General features: G+C 48.7%; 2 protein-coding genes across 2 annotated transcripts; one reads left to right on the top strand and one right to left on the bottom strand.

Moving 5' to 3' along the window:
* Window positions 1-1,074: 1,074 nt before the first annotated feature.
* Window positions 1,075-2,400, top strand: GCNT3 (glucosaminyl (N-acetyl) transferase 3, mucin type). The gene has a single exon (XM_056865967.1). The coding sequence runs from the start codon at window positions 1,075-1,077 to the stop codon at window positions 2,398-2,400; it is 1,326 nt and encodes a 441-aa protein (XP_056721945.1).
* Window positions 2,401-8,239: 5,839 nt separating this feature from the next.
* Window positions 8,240-14,902, bottom strand: GTF2A2 (general transcription factor IIA subunit 2). Its single transcript, XM_056865969.1, has 4 exons — window positions 14,781-14,902; window positions 14,034-14,138; window positions 12,144-12,270; window positions 8,240-8,312 (listed from the first exon to the last, which is right to left on the bottom strand). Exons 1-4 carry the CDS (start codon window positions 14,850-14,852, stop codon window positions 8,287-8,289), a joined length of 330 nt encoding a protein of 109 aa, XP_056721947.1. The 5' UTR covers window positions 14,853-14,902; the 3' UTR covers window positions 8,240-8,286.
* Window positions 14,903-16,496: the final 1,594 nt, after the last annotated feature.

The following is a 16,496-nucleotide window of genomic DNA, read 5'->3' as shown; positions in this document are numbered from 1 at the left end:
ACACCCAAGTCTGCATTTCAATGTTAAAAGAAAAGGTATGTGGAGAGACCCGATTGCAGATCTCAGACAGAATACATAGTCTGACCCTGTGCTTTCTTCCCCCCCTGAACATGGGAATATGAAGTCATTACACCCACGTCCACATAGATCTTTGCACTCATAAGAGTTATAAATGCAGCCTTTTAATTTTCTTAAAAGCAGACTCAAGATGCCAGGAGAGCCAGCATGGTGTAGTGGTTAAGAGCAGTGGTTTGGAGCGGTGGAGTCTGATCTGGAGACCGGATTTGATTCTCCACTCCTCCACATGAGCGGCGGAGGCTGATCTGATGAATTGGATTTGTCTCCCCACCTCCTCCTCACAAAGCCAGCTGGGTGACCTTGGGCAAGTCACATTCTCTCAGCCTCACCTACCTCACAGGGTGTCTGTTGTGGGGAAGGGAAGGCGATTGTGAGCTGGTTTGAGTCTCCCTTAAGTGGTAGAAAAAGTCGGCATATAAAAACCAACTCTTCTTCTTCTTCTCCTCAGGAAGCCGAATCCTGCTCCCCACAGCAGGCTATGGGATTTCCCCTTACTGTGACGCACATGATAACAGGGGCTACTGTTTGCCCAAGATTATATACTTCCTCCCTTCTTATTCACCTCGGTGGAATAGTCAATAATCGGTCCCTCGTTAAAGCCCGCTGAACCTACCAGAAATTCAAGTTACTGCTGTAAGGTCGCTGAACTAATAAAAAAACCCCAAACCCAAAGGCTACTTCCTCTTGCTTGATAAACCTATCGCCGGTTCATCGCTTTACTAGGATTGCGACATCTCTGGGGTGAACAAATCTGGCTGTCGCCCAGCACTCTCCGGGCCCCTCCCCTACCTGAATAGTACTTGACAATTCAGGGAAGCTCCGGTTTCGTTTGCATATAGCTGAGTACTCAGAGAGCACCTGCATCAAAGAGATGTTAACTCCGAGAAGAGACTTTTGAATCTCCACGGAGTTTGCCAGCCACAGAGCAGACCCTTGTCCTTTGCACTAGAAGCTAAAAAGCAGTGGAACGCTTGCTTCTCTCCACCTGCCACAGAGATGTACTGTTCGGGGAAGAAACTCTTCGGTCAGGCCCTGTGTCTCCTGGCAGTGGGAAGTCTGATGGCGTTCGCCACGGTGGTTCTGAAATATACCTCCTCATTAAATTGGGAGTGCCAATTTAATGATCTGGGCCAGGACACCAAAGACCCCCAGACTCAGTTATGCAAGGACCAGCTCTACCAGTCTCTGAGACTCTCTCCCAAGAACGTGATCAGCTGCCCTCAGATCATGAGAGGAGATGTCGGCACGGTCCAGGTGGCACTGCGGTGGAGGCTGGACAAGAAAAACCAGAGGGTCTCGTTAAGCGAGAGGGATTACTTGACCATGACCCAGAACTGTGCACTCTTCAAAGAAAGCAGGAGGTTCCTCCAGTTCCCGCTGAGCAAAGAGGAAGAAGACTTCCCCATCGCTTATTCCATGGTGATCCACGAGAAGATTGAGATGTTTGAAAGATTGTTACGGTCCATCTACACCCCTCAGAACGTCTACTGCATCCATGTAGACAAGAAGGCCCCTGAAGCTTTCAAAGAGGCGGTTCGAGCAATCGCCTCCTGTTTTGAGAATGTCTTCGTAGCATCTAAGCTGGAACGGGTGGTGTATGCCTCTTGGTCCAGAGTTCAAGCCGACCTGAATTGCATGGAAGATCTCCTAGCGACCAAAGTTCGGTGGAAGTACCTGCTGAACACCTGCGGGACCGACTTCCCCATCAAGACCAACGCGGAGATCGTCCGCGCCCTGAAAGCGCTGAACTGGCAGAACAATATGGAATCGGAGAGACCTTCTTCCACAAAAATGGCACGCTGGAAATATCGCCACGAAGTGAAGGATTCTGTGATTCGGACCAATACCGAGAAGAGCCCCCCTCCGCACAGATCCCCCATGTTCACCGGCAGCGCGTATATTGTGGTCACGAGGGAGTTCGCCCAACACCTTTTCGAAGACCCGACAGCAAAACAATTCCTAGAGTGGAGCAAGGACACCTACAGCCCCGATGAGCACGTGTGGGCCACTTTGCACCGGATGCCCGGAGTTCCCGGATCCGTGCCCGCCAACAGTAAATATGACCTCACGGACATGAACGCCATTGCGAGGGTGGTGAAGTGGTCTTATTTAGAGGGGGACGTGAGCAAAGGGGCCCCATACTCACCTTGCACGGGGGTCTCCCGGAGGGCAGTGTGCGTCTACGGAATGGGCGACCTCCAGTGGATAGTTGCTCAACACCATCTCCTAGCCAACAAATTTGATCCCTTGGTGGACGAATATGCCATACAGTGTCTGGAAGAGTATCTGCGGTTCAAGGCGATATATGGGAAGGAGCTCTGATGAACGTCCGTCCATCGATAAGGGGACTATCCAGAGAACCTGGTGACATTTCTTACACAGCACGAACCCTCCTGTCACACTACGGTAGTGGTCACTTCTGATGGTGACTGTAATTGGGTGCCTTTAATAAGGCAATGGACGATGCAAAGGGAAAGGTAGGAAATGGAGGGGGGGTGGCGGCACAGGAGAACACATTTCTGGATATACTGTTTCATCAGGATCAGCCACAAAGGCCAGAGCGGTGTAGTGGTTCAGAGTGGTGGTTTGGAGCGGTGGACTCTGATCTGGAGAACCGGGTTTGATTCCCCACTCGTCCACATGAGCGGCGGAGGCTAATCTGGCGAACTGGATTTGTTTCCCCACTCCTACACACGAAGCCAGCTGGGTGACCTTGGGCAAGTTACAGCTCTCCCAGCCGCACCTACCTCATAGGGCGTCTGTTGTGGGGAGGGGGAGGGAAGGTGATTGTAAGCTGGCTTTATTCTCCCTTAAGTGGTAGAGAAAGTCGGCATATAAAAACCAACTCCTCTTCTTCTTCTAGAAAGGGTTGCCAGAACAGACAGGGATGAAGGGAAACTCCATGCGCTTTCTTGTATACATGTGCTTGAATACAGGCCAATCAAATGCCTTTCCAGGATGGTGCAGTGGTTAAGAGCGGTGGACTCTGATCTGGAGAACCGGGTTTGATTCCCCACTCCTCCACAGGAGCGGCTGACTCCAATCTGGTGAACCTGGTTGGTTTCCCCACTCTTCCACATAAAGCCAGCTGGGTGACCTTGGGCTACTCACAGCTCTCTTAGAGCTCTCTCAGCCCCATCTACCTCTCAGGTTGTCTGTTGTGGGGAGGGGGAGGTGATTGTAAACCGGTTTGATTCTCCCTTAAGTGGTAGAGAAAGTCGGCATATAAAAACCAACTCTTCTTCTTCTGTCACATCTCCTCCCTCCCACCCCTTAGGGTGGCCTGTCTGGCATTGACCGAAGCCGGGGCCTTTTCCACCACGGCTCCGGCTCTGTGGAACGGGTTCCCTGAAGAGGTGAGGGGGGCCCTTTGCCTTCAAGGATCTTCGGGAGGAGCTGCAAGGGCTGTTTGCCAGGCTTTTGAGAGTGTTTGAGGCAGGCATCTTTTAAAGAGGAGAGCGGGGAGGGATTCAGGGTTCGCTATTATATTTTGTTTTTAACTGAAAATATTTTTAACTATAATTGTAAGCCTCCTTGAACCACGAGGAAAGGCGGGATACAAAGGTTTTAATAAATAAAAACAGACCTCTAGCACCTTTCCAGTGGAGAGGAAAGAAGGAAGAACTTAAAGTAGTCTAAGTCTGTAGTAGTGATATTCTAGGCTGACACAGGAAATGTTCCATGTTAAGGGTTTTCTGTCAATTGCTGTTACCAGACTGTGTATTTATATGTTCTACAAGATATTAGGCAGAGATGTGTGTGTGTGGTGGAGGGGAGTCCTCCTTTTTACAGGCAGATTTGTATTTCAATAAATGTTTCTAGAGGACAAATGTCTTCAATTCCCTATTTCCCACACCTTATTGATCAACTCTCTTTTTGTTTGTAAAAATTTTAAGTTTTGTTTAGTCAAGGTGGAGAACACACAATAAAATAATGCAAACTGGTATTTCCCCCCCCCCTTTCACACTTTGCTTTGCCCTTACATTTACTGCAGTCATAAACATGGGAGTAGTTCTCGCAATCGGCCTAGAACATTCCACTTTTGCACAATGTATTTGTGGCAACTGCAGTGTGATTATAGGTGAGGCAAAGGGCACAAGACAGAGATACGATGTGCAATAAAGATTTGCAGTGACAAGTGCTCACAGGGGAGGGCCAGAACGTCCCAACTGCTCATTCCTGTTGGTCAGGATTTCTCACACACAAACATCTGATAGTAAATATCACAAGTATTCTGAATCTGAACAGAATTGTTCCCAACTTGCAGGAGCGATTGGAAACCTGTTCTGATCTGTTACTTTGCCACCTAGTCTCATTCCCTCAGGCTGCGGGACGAGCATTGAAGAAAATGAAAAATACATGCCAGAGAGGGACGTTGTCCAACCAAAACAGTTAGCCTATTATCCCGCTAGACAGGATTGTCCAGATTGGCATTTCTGTGCGCGTTTTACATAAGCCATTGCTCCTCAAAATCTGGAACGGGCCTGGGGTGGGGGAATACTCAATAATCTTACCTTTGAAAAGAAGAGCATCTTTGTCCGATGTCTTCAATTCAGAGCTGGTTCTCCTGCCAAGCTTCCCACGAGACTGCCTGGGGTGGCCGAGGAGAGGGTGCAGAGGTGCTGCAGAGGCCGAGCTTGCTGCTGGCCATTGTGGCAACGCTGGCCGTCACCTCTGGGACCTGCATGGCTGCAGGACAGACCCAAGCAAAGCCCCCACAATCTGCTCAGGCTTGGCTGTTGGCTGCATGCGAGGCTATGACAGGTGCCCCTGGATCGGGGCAACAAATGCCCTAATGGTCCACGCCAGTGGACGACGGAGGAACGCGGAACCCCCCTGTTTAGGCCACTGGTCATGAAGTATCAAGAGCAGGCTACAGAATGTGTTTCTGCTTTTATTACTCAGGGCTTCTGTGTTTTGCCCGAGTTGATCGACTCCCCAGTTCAGACTGAACTTACCCTGCCTTTCAGTCACTCTTTTCTGCTTCTGCCTATGAACTCCTTTTCCTTTAGCTGGAATAAGGCGTTGTCAGGTCTGAGCACTGGCTGTGATGCTCTCAAACCAGTTTCACAACCTCAGGGCTACAGTAGCAGAGAGAGTGAGAGCTCCTGTCCCAAAGCATCTGTGGCTGGGTTCGGCCAAAATCTCTTCCAGCCCCTTCCCCTACATTCATAGAATCATAGTTTTGGAAGGGACCACCAGTGTCATCTAGTCCAACCCCCTGCACAATGCAGGGATTTCACAACTACCTCCCCCCCACACACACACAGTGACCCCCTACTTCATGCCCAGAAGATGGCCAAGGTGCCCTCCCTCTCATCAACTGCCTAAGGTCATGGAATCAGCGTTGCTGACAGATGGCCATCTTGCCTCTGCTTGAAAACCTCCAGGGAAGGAGAGCTCACCACCTCCCGAGGAAGCCTGTTCCACTGAGGAACCGCTCTAACTGTTAGAAAATTCTTCCTAATGTCTAGACGGAAACTCTTTGGATTTAATTTCAACCTGTTGGTTCTGGTCTGACCTTCTGGGGCAACAGAAAGCAACTTGGCACCATCCTCTATATGACACCCCTTCAAGTACTTGAAGATGGTGATCATATCCCCTCTCAGTCTTCTCCTCTTCAGGCTAAACATACCCAGCTCCTTCAACCTTTCCTCATAGGACTTGGTCTCCAGATCCCACACCATCTTTGCTGCCCTCCTCTGGACACACTCCAGCTTGTCTACACCTTTCTGAAACTGTGGTGCCCAAAACTGAACACAATACTCTAGGTGAGGTCTAACCAGAGCAGAGTAAAGCGTTACCATCACTTCGCTTGACCTGGACACCATACTTCTGTTGATTCCATCCAGGGCATCCCATAATAACCCCACGCAGCCCTGCAGCCATTTCCGAAGACTTCTTCCAGGGACCCCCTTGCCCCACTCAGCTAGAATACCTTCACAAACCATGACAGTACACTTGCATTCCAGGAAATATGTCAGTGGAAGTGTTTAGGATTGGCGGGGGGAGAACAGGAATCGTGTCGGCTTTAGCTTTGTAGACTCAGGTACACAAAACCAAAACCCCTTTGCATACACACTTGATCTTCTGCCAAATTGGCTTTCTGCTTTCTGCTTACTGAAAGCTTTAGCGGCTTGTGCTCAGGCGCTTCGGAGCACAAAGTGTGTTTACCCTTTGCACTGTTAGTTAAAGATTGGAGATGTTTGTGGTCTACAAACCCAAGGAGGAAGAAGTGAGATTAAGGACAAAAGACTCTGGCCTCATTTCCCAACCTAATCGTGCTCCTGCCTCCCGGAGTTAGGGAGTCGCTTCTCCGATAACAGTTAAGTTTACTCTGTAAAATAAATTAAGATTGGACGACATCCACCATCTCCCCAGCTTCCTCTTGCTAGGGGAGAGGCAGTTTTGAGGAACAGAAGCCCAAATGGGGCTACATGCAAACAATACGTACATGTGGGAGGGGGGGGAGATGAATCAGAAAGAGTTCAGAGGAGGGTAACAAAGATGAGAGGGGTTATAGAACATCTGGGTTCTACGAGGAACTGCAACCTGACCTGGATGGCCCAGGTGTGCCCGATATCAGATCTCAGAAACTAAGCAGGGTCGGCCCTGGTTAGTCCTTGGATGAGAGACCACCAAGGAAGTCCAAGATCGCTACGCAGAGGCAGGCAATGGCAAACCACACATGAACACACAAAACTGCCTTAAACTGAACCAGACCCTTGGTCCATCAAAGTCAGTATTGTCTACTCCGACGGGCAGCGGCTCTCCAGGGTCTCAGGCAGGGGTCTTTCACATCACCTACTTGCCTGGTCCCTTTAACTGGAGATGCCGGGGATTGAACCTGGGACTTTCTGCATGCCAGAGGCTCTACCACTGAGCCACCTCTATTCGTCTATTGCCTTGAAAACCTGGTGAGAGCGCTAGCATGTCCTGCCCTACTGAAGCGCTGGACTGCGTGGAATTGTTAACAAAGCAACCCGATTCTAAATAGAGGCGCGAGGAATGCAGTTAGCTCAGTTTGCTTTGAACAGCACTCCCCAGCTCCCCTCCCCCCACCCCATGCCACAATGGAACTAACCCTGGAGGCATCAGGTTAAAAAGGGGCACAGAAGTATCAGCTAGATCTCAAATGCCATTGTGGCGCTTGCCTGGGATGCGGAGGGCTCTAAGGCATACACACCCTGTCCTGGAAGCTCCATCAATGTCCCAGGACCTCTCTGCCTACCTGACCGACTGCTTGTGGCGCCCAAAACAGTGCAGACCAGAAAGCTATCTGCACTGCGACAGAAGGGGGGGGGATGACGACAAAAAAACACAGGACGTATCAAGACAGGGTAGAAAAAACTGAAAATAAACAGACTAAGTATTTCGGTAAAAGGCAGGGGGAAATGTCATTGTTCTGAGTGTGCCTGAAAGCCTGCTCCAAGAATTCAAATACCCCCAAGCAATTGTGAGTTGCAGAGAAAGAAGGTAGCAATTTCTAAGCTCCCTTGTAGGGAAGCATATCTGCCATCGTCTGCATATCTGCAGACATAACAAGCCTTCCCTCAAATCAGAACTTCAGGAGTTGAAACTCTGAAATTTAGAGGGCACCTGGACAGAGGAAAAGTAGAAAAGCTTCCTTCTGACGAGAGTGGTCTGGCACCTGAATCAATTACCCAGGAAGGGGGTGGGCTCTCCCTCACTGAAGGTCTGGATGCAGAGGCTGGATAGCCATTTGTGGGGGGTGCTCTAGCTTTGGATTTCCTGCCTTTAGCAGGGGGTTGAGCTAGATGATCTCCAAGGCCCCCTTTCCAGCATCAGGACAACGGATTGCACACAGAGAGTTGAGTGCAGATTGCTTGCCCCCCCACCAGAATAGACCTCCAGCTCAGAATCCAGGTCTAAATAGCACTCTTACCTAACAGCTTTAAATAAAAGGTTTATTGGAGAAGTTACCTTGATGAACCAAAAAGCAAGTTTCATCCTTAAAAAAAAAAAAGAAGAAGAAGCAGCAAAGGTTTGTCGTCGTTGTGCCCTAGGAGGTGAACTCAAAAAAGACGCTCTGCGGAGATCTTGCTGCCACAGTTCCATGAGGCACTCCCGCATGGATTACTCATGTCTGCTGTCATTAAAAAGTGTCACCGACACAGTCCCGGCCGCCTGCTTTTCCAGGAAGTGCGGCCCAACAAGACAACGCTGGCGCGGAAGCCTGTTTCCCCTTCACTCGGCTGCATTGGAACCAGTATCTGGAAGCAAGAGGAGAAGTTAGGACAGGCAGGCAAAAGAAAAAGGTGAAGAAAAAAGCACAGCTTTAAAACATGTTAGTGCTACAGTCCTGCCTGTGCTAGGAAATTAATGTTGGGAGGCCTTGTTCTGGGTAGCCTCAGTAACCGAAGAGAAGCAGGTGGCCATTTGGGACAGGGCCTTCTCAGTAGTGGCACCACAGTTATGGTACAGTTGTCCCTTGGAAGGCTTGCCTGGAACAGCCTCCCTTTGTCCAACCCGCCACCAGACAAAAAGACACCTTTGTTCCAGTTAGCATTGGCTTGCTGCGTTTGACTGTCACTCTATTTTCCTTGTTATAAAAACACCTTTAAGGCTGCTTGTTAAATACACTGCTGATACTCAAAAAGAGTTTTATGGCTCTTTTACATGGTTACTTTTTTTTTTTAGGACAGCTGTTTATATATTCCATATGTCCCTGTGTGCCAACTGCGTTCACCAGACGGGCGTGTGCTGCCTATACCACCACCTAGGGTGGCCCTTCTGACATCGACCAGAGCCGGGGCCTTTTCCATCGTGGCTTCAGCTCTGGGGAAAGGGCTCCCTGAAGAAATTAGCCCCACCCCCTTGGAGATCTTCAAGAGGCCCTGCGAGGCCTGCTTGTTTGCCAGGGCTTTTTGAGGGGAGCTTGAATGTCAGAGGCATTTTGAGATTTGGGGGTTCGTTTTATTTTTGGTTTTAAACTGAAAATGTTTTTAACTATTATCGTAAGCCGCCTTGAACCACAAGGAAAAGCAGGAAACAAATGTTTTAATAATTAAATAAATAATACTGGTTTAGTGTGTTGCATGTATCATTCTTGTTTATTTTATTATTATTTTAGTGACAGAAAGCACCCTTGAACATTCATGGGGTGTTTTTTTTTTTGTTTTGGAAAGATGGGACACACATTTCTTGAACTAAAGGTAGCCACTCCTAACCTAGAGCGAAGAAGTCAGTGTTTTGCAAAGGGTTTCTCAAGCACCTGTCCTATTTTCCAGCTTGGAAGAGGCCCGTGCAGAAAAAAAAACTAGAGACGCAGGCAGAGATGCTTTCTTTTAACAGACTCTTATTCTCTTACATTCCTTCATGCTAAAACCTTGAAATTCATTCTCCCTGTGCCACTGGCAAGACATTTATTTTATTTAGGTGCAGCTCATGTAATGGACTAACAGTGTAATCCTAAACAGAGTTACACCATGCTAAATCCAATGACTTCAAGAGATTTTGAAGGGTGCAACTTTTCTTAGGATTGCCCTATATGTTGTTCAAATGATCCTGGTCTCTTTTGGTGGGGGGGGGGGAACACTGCAACAGAGGATCTTACAGGGGTCTACACAGACTTTTCTCCAAGGGATACCAGCCTCACGGGGCTGCTGGAGGAGGACAAAGTATCCTTATGAGCTCCTTGGATCAAGGGATGGAGACAGATATAATTTACTGCGTTTGCAGACTGTCTTTCAGCTGTATCCGGCACCAAAGATGGTTTTACAGGAAGCAAATTAAAACAATTACAGGCCTAAAGATAAATCTAAAAAACCAAAAGGCAGAAAGCCTATGCAACGAACAGCGACAGCAAGACAATTCAAATATAACAAAGTAAATAACCGAGAAGACTGGGGGGGCGGGGGCGGGGGAGAAGCTCAGCTCAAGGAACCGTGGACTCGAAGGATACGATTACCCCCACCCCAGTAGTTTTTAATAAAGTGAACTGGGTGGTAGCGAAACAGAAACGTTCAGTCCTATCCAAGAAGGCTTTTTAAATGAAAGGAACAGAACTGCAGTTTTTAGAAGGCTCTCGTGTTTTCATCATTCCACAAAGTAAGTGGAACGGAGGGTGTTGCTCAGAGAGCAGAACCTTTAAAGAAGGAAACAGGGTGGTAGTAAAAGCAAAATGTACAGTAAAAAGGAATTGTTCCTTAGATAGTATTGAGACAGCAAGGGAAAGGTCTGCTGCAGTAGAAGACTGTGTGTTGAGTCAGTGGGGGAAAAGTCATGGTGAATGATAAAGGGGACTGGATGGAACCGCTATGCTCCTGACTATGTGAAACTACCAGATAAGCACCAAATGTTCACGTGTTGTCTTAGCATGGAACTAGGATAAAAGTTCATTCCCCAGTACAATCAGGGCTCAGTGTTTTATGCTTGTTAAGGCGGCTGAGCCGCAGCTGCAATAAAACTGTTCTCTCGAACTAACGGTCTCGGGTCTCTCTCCTCCACGAACCCCCGTTTTGCCGCAACAGTATTCTGCTGTTTTTATTTCCCTCTAATCCTGCAATCCAGTTTTGTCGCACTCTTTGTATGATACAGCTCTTTGTTGAATTGCTTTCTAATTCTGTAGTCCGTCTTAAGTTTCAGTAAGAAAGGCGGGCCATAAATGAAGTAACTACATGCATACATATGGGATGGGAACAGTGTGGGGTGGCTGAGCATCAAACTAGAACTGTAGATGATGTGGGTTCAAGTCTCCACTCTGCCATGGACCTCCCTGGGTGACCGTGGGCCGGTCTCTCCTGACCTAACCACCCTCACAGGGTTACTCTCAGGGTACCAAGGTTGTGGGGCATGTGTGAAGAGAAGCAGACATGCTAAGCTCTCAGGAGGAAAGAGGAAGCACCATTTCACTTCATATTTTCCCGTGTAAATGAACGGCTGCAGTTCATTTCTAAGGAACAAGCAAAGAGCTACACTGGGGACGCTACTAGGATAGAGGCTGCATCAGAAGAAACTATTCATTCTCCACTGATAGAGCCCTCTCCAGAAAGAGGGGATGTTCATAAAGTGTTTTTGTGCAGACCACGTCCCTGGAAAGCTCTTTCCCCTCTAACTCCCCCCCCCAATACTTCTGTCATGACCGCTGGAATTTTCTGAATGGGAACCATTCAAATATGATTGAAACACTTTTCTTTGGCCCGCTGGTTGAGGCCGCTAAGTTGAAATCAAGGGAAGGGGTAGAGGACAAGGTGGCAGCTTGCCAAGAAACGTAGGCCTCAGTGTGCATCGGCTGCCATTGTTCCAAAGGGGCCCAACTAGGAAAACCAGCCGGCGAAGTTCCTGCCCAGGTTCTCAGGTTCGAACACACAATCGTTCAGAATGTCTGGACTCACACCGCACCTTCCGGAACACCTCCGCATTTGACTCACCACCGTTACCTGTCATGAGTCATATTTGTGTAACAAATGGAAACTGATGGGGTGTGTGTGTGTGTGTGTTTTAAGGCACACTTCAATCTTTTTTACAGAATCAGATTTTTCCAGAGCATGCATGCATGCAAAATAAAAAGGTGCCTTAAAGGATCACAACTTTATTGTGGCAACAGCATTGTGGAACACAAGCCACTTCCTCAGGTGAATGAAATGTATCCTCTCGGTTGCAAATTTTACACACACACAAAGTATAGGGAAAGTACTTTAAACAGTAGAGACCCAAGTGCCCTGAAATGCGAGATATATAGATTGCAACATACTAAAACTCATGTGTACTCTTGGACTGTTGTTTCCTTTACCTGAGGGAGAAATTCTTGAGGGAGAAAGCGGGCAGCTGCCAGGTGCATTTATAAAGAGTTGGATCCTGCAGAAAATTTCCACTGAGGGAAGGGAGGGGGAGACCCCCCCACACACACACTGTTCATAGGGACCTGCTGCCCCCCACTAGCAAAATTTGGGGTTGCTGCAAATGAGAGAGGGGAGCAGACCCAAGGACACACACCAAGGATTTCATGACGTGGGCTGTAGTCCATTGACAGCTGACACCACAATACATCTGGGCACCTTTTAAGGCACCGAAAAGGCCCGTATTCATGGCTTTGGACTTACTTTTTCCATCACAGGCTACGATCTTCACCTTGTCCACTTTCACAAGTTCGGTGACTTCTCTGAATTCAACATCGTTCAGCACGAACGTCCAGACATTGTCACAAAACCGGTATGTGTTCAGCGAGCCCTTTATTTTGGGGGGACGGAGGGGGGGGGGAAGGAGAAGAAAAAGATATGAGCGGATATAAGTAGAATCCTTACACCTGCAGAAACGCTACTCGGGAATCAAGCCTCAGTCACCACTTTAAAGGAAGAGATTCAAGACGGATAAAAGGAAGTATTTCTTCACACAACGCATAGTTAAATTGTGGGACTCCCTGCCCCAGGATGTGGTGATGGCTGCCAACATGGAGGGCTTTAAGAGGGGAGTGGACATGTTCATGGAGAATAGTTATTCATGGCTACTAGTCAAGAGGATCAGAGGAGCATGCCGAATATATTAGGTGCTGTGGAAGACAGGCAGGATGGTGCTGCGTAGTCGTTTTGTTTGTGGGCTTCCTAGAGGCACCTGGTTGGCCACTGTGTGAACAGACTGCTGGTCTTGATGGGCCTGGGTCTGATCCAGCAGGGCTTTTCTGATGTTCTTATTTTCATTTATTTACATTCTTTATAGCCCGCCTTTTTTTTTTTTGAAACTCTTGTTGGTCTCTAAGGTGGTCTTGAACCTAACCTTCTCAGCCAGACTCAAGGAGGAGCGCACACATAATACAACCAAACACATCTCCCTCGGACAGCCTTGCTGGCTTTCTACACTTGAGGGCTACCAAACACTCACAGGCAATGCTTTTAGTGCCCCCCTGTGGCAATTCAGGGAAATCAGACGGTAAACAGGAATAAAAAAGAGCAAGAGACCAGTAGCACCTTAAAGACTAACAACATTTCTGGCAGGGTTTGCTAGTCTTTAAGGTGCTACTGGACTCTTGCTCTTTTCTACTGCTATTGACAGACTAACACGGCTGCCCATCGTGAGTAAACAGGAAAACAAGAGGAAACACTGCAACCGCAGAGGTGATGTATTTCACCCCAGCCCCTCATTTATGTTTCAGCTCAGCTAGACTTTCCACTTAGCTCCCTGCTCTTCCTCTTCCCAGTCAAAACCCAAGGCATGTTGCAAGCTAGCCCGGCTGCACGTTCCCCCACTGCTTCTCCCAGGCGTAAAAGGACCGCTTTTACGTTCCCTAAGAGGAAGTTCGCAATTGTGGCAGCAAAGAACTTGGGGAACAACCAGAACATCACACTAATGCTAGATTTAAGGGGAGAAGCAGGCAACGCCGGACCTGTGACTTTGGATCAAGATAGTTAAACAAGGGTGTGCTTGGCTTATTTCCACCAGCAACAAGAAAGACCCCATGATGTAACAGAAGCCTTGCTTTAAATTAACGGGTGTTGCTTAGGTAGCTTCAAAAACTCATAATAATTAAAGGACATTAAAGGACAGTTAGCGATGAACACAAACAATGCCTAGAATCTTCTTAAGAACATCAGAAGAGCCCTGCTGAATCAGATCTGTGTTCCATTTAGTTCCTTTCTGTCATGGTGGCCAACCAGTTACTATGAAGGGCCAACAACGAGGCATACAGGCCAAGGACCTCCCCTGATGTTGCCTCCTGGCACTGGTATTCAGAGCCTTATTTTAGTAACCATAGTTAGATTCCATTAGTGGTGGTTTGTCATTGTCTGCCTCTGAGTGGCAACCCCTAGCCACCGTTCTCTTAAGAGCTCTCTCAGCCCCACCTACCCTAGACTTCCTTGACAGCCTCTCATCCAAGGACTAACCCGGGGCCGACCCTGCTTAGCTTCCAAGATCTGATGAGAGCAGGCTTCTACTGCTTAACGTTTATTCTACAAGAAGCCGCTTATATGACCCTAATAGGCATCCTGCTTTCTTACCCTGAAATTGACTCTGTTTCTGACCCGTTGTGCCAACGCGGAATTGATAGCTTTGTCAAACTGAAGCAGCACTTGAAGGGCAAGCTGTGGGGTGATTTGCTGAGACTGAAAAGGAAAGAGAAAAGTTTTTAGCTTCAAAGATTAATCGAATTTTAAGACACACCCTTTTCTCTAAAGAGTTGGCTTTTATATGCCAACTTTCTCTACCACTTAAGGAAGAATCAAACCAGCTTACAATCACCTTCCCTTCCCCACAACAGACACCCTGTGACATAGGTGAGGCTGAGAGAGCTCAAAGAGAGCTGTGACGAGCCCAAGGTCACCCAGCTGGCTTCACGTGGAGGAGCAAGGAAACCAACCCGGTTCACCAGATTAGCCTCCACCGCTCATGTGGAGGATTGGGGGAATCAAACCCGGTTCTCCAGATCAGAGTCCACCGCTTCAAAGATGAATCAAATTTTAAAACAAGACACACTCTTTTCTCTAAAAGCCAAGGAGTTGCAAACTGTAGCTACAGCAGTGCTGAAAAACGCGATGCTTTCACAACTCTTGGCAATGCAGAGGGCAAGGTGCGTCCTACCACTCCTCCTAGCTGTTGAGACGCGTACCTCCAGCAATACTCCCTTACACTTAAAGATCTTTTCCTGTTCCTGGGTAAAATTCCTGTGTCAGGTTTCCACCAGAATAATGCCCCCGTTACTTGACCACCTCCCAGCTCAGGTGGTCAAACACTGCAAAACACTCTACCTGTATGAGCTCATCCAGGCTCTCCTGAAGACTGTTCCCCAGCGTGGTGTTTCTATACAGCTGGTAGGCCATGGTTTATGGGACCGAATCAGGACTGTTACTGCTCATCCACAAAGACGTTCTTGTTAACACTTCTACCAAAAGCCTAAAAACAAACAGGTTATCACAATTTGTACACTAAAGCGCTCTCGGTTAAGATTATTAATCAATTGCGATCATATATAGACAAAGCTTCCTCATACTGAAATGAGACCCTTGGTCCATCAAAGTCAGCACTGTCTATTCAGATTGGCAGCAGCTTCCTGGAGTTTCAGGCAGAGGTGTTTCACGTCACTTATGTCCTGGTTGTACCTGGAGACGACGGGATTTGCTGCCAGAGGATGTAGTGATGTCCACAGGCACAGACTGCTGCTTTAAAAGGGGACTAGCCAGATTCGTGGAGGAGAGGTCCTTCAGTGGTACCAACCATGGTGACTGAAAGGAATCTCCGTGTTCAGAGTGAATCCCAGTGCCAGGAGGCATGATCAGGGGAATGTCTCAGCCTCTGTGCCCTGCTGTTGGACCTCCAGAGGAACTGGTTGGCCCCTGTGTGCGGCAGGATGCTGGACTGGATGGACTGCTGGTCTGATCCAGCGGGGCTCTTCTGATGTTCTTGTATGAAGAATAACATGTACTGGGAAATCTTAATGGGAAGGTTTGGAGGGTGGGGGAAGGATCTCCCAGAACAATTGTCCCTTCAGGCATTTATCTGAGGCAATGGGGCTATGACTAAGGATGGCTCAAAGTGGAACAAATACTGTTCTGCCGCTGGACTCTGGCTTCTATTTGGCTAGGGCAGACGAACAGGGCAACCACCCCTTTCCACCATTCCCTTTGGGGAGGGGCCGTGGCTCAGTGGTAGAGCCTCTGCTTGGCAAGCAGAAGGTCCCAGGTTCAATCCCCGGCATCTCCAGTTAAAGGGACCAGGCAGAAGGTGATGAGAAAGGCCTCAGCCTGGGTTCCTGGAGAGCCATGGAGTGAGGCTGTGGCTCAGTGGCAGAGCCTCTGGTTGGCATGCAGAAGGTCCCAGGTTCAATCCCCAGCAGCATCTCCAGTTAAAGGGACTAGGCAAGCAGGTGATGGGAAAGACCCTTTTCTGCCTGAGGCCCTGGAGAGCCACTGCCGGTCTGAGTAGACACATGAACACATGAAGCTGCCTTATACTGAATCAGACCCTCGGTCCATCAAAGTCAGTATTGTCTACTCTGACCGGCAGCGGCTCTCCAGGGTCTCAGGTGATCTTTCACATCACCTACCTGCCCGGTCCCTTTAATTCCCGCCCCCCAGATTTTTATTCATTTTTTTCTGCCTGGTCCCTTTAATTGGAGATGCCGGGGATTGAACCTGGGACCTTCTGCATGCCAAGCAGAGGCTCTGCCACCGAGCCACGGTCCAACAATGACTTTGATGGACCCAGGGTCTGATTCAGCATGAGGCAGCTTCACGTGTCCACGTGCACGAGCATCACCACGAACCAAGCCAGGCTCATCCTCCCTCGCCGCAAAACGGCACCGGCCTACCCGACAGGGCTGTTGGTTCAAGGCGCTCGCGAGAGAAGGCGCGCCCGACGGCTTCAAGGCCCCCCTCCTCCTCCTCCTCCCCCTCCCCCTCCCCCCCCTCGTCTTCAGCGCCACCGGTTTCAAGGCCCCCCCTCGCCCAAGCCACGCCCCCTCGAGG

Source organism: Euleptes europaea, chromosome 20 (assembly GCF_029931775.1).
Source record: "Euleptes europaea isolate rEulEur1 chromosome 20, rEulEur1.hap1, whole genome shotgun sequence".
Lineage (NCBI taxonomy): Eukaryota > Metazoa > Chordata > Lepidosauria > Squamata > Sphaerodactylidae > Euleptes > Euleptes europaea.
This window is presented reverse-complemented; position numbering and strand designations above follow the sequence as displayed.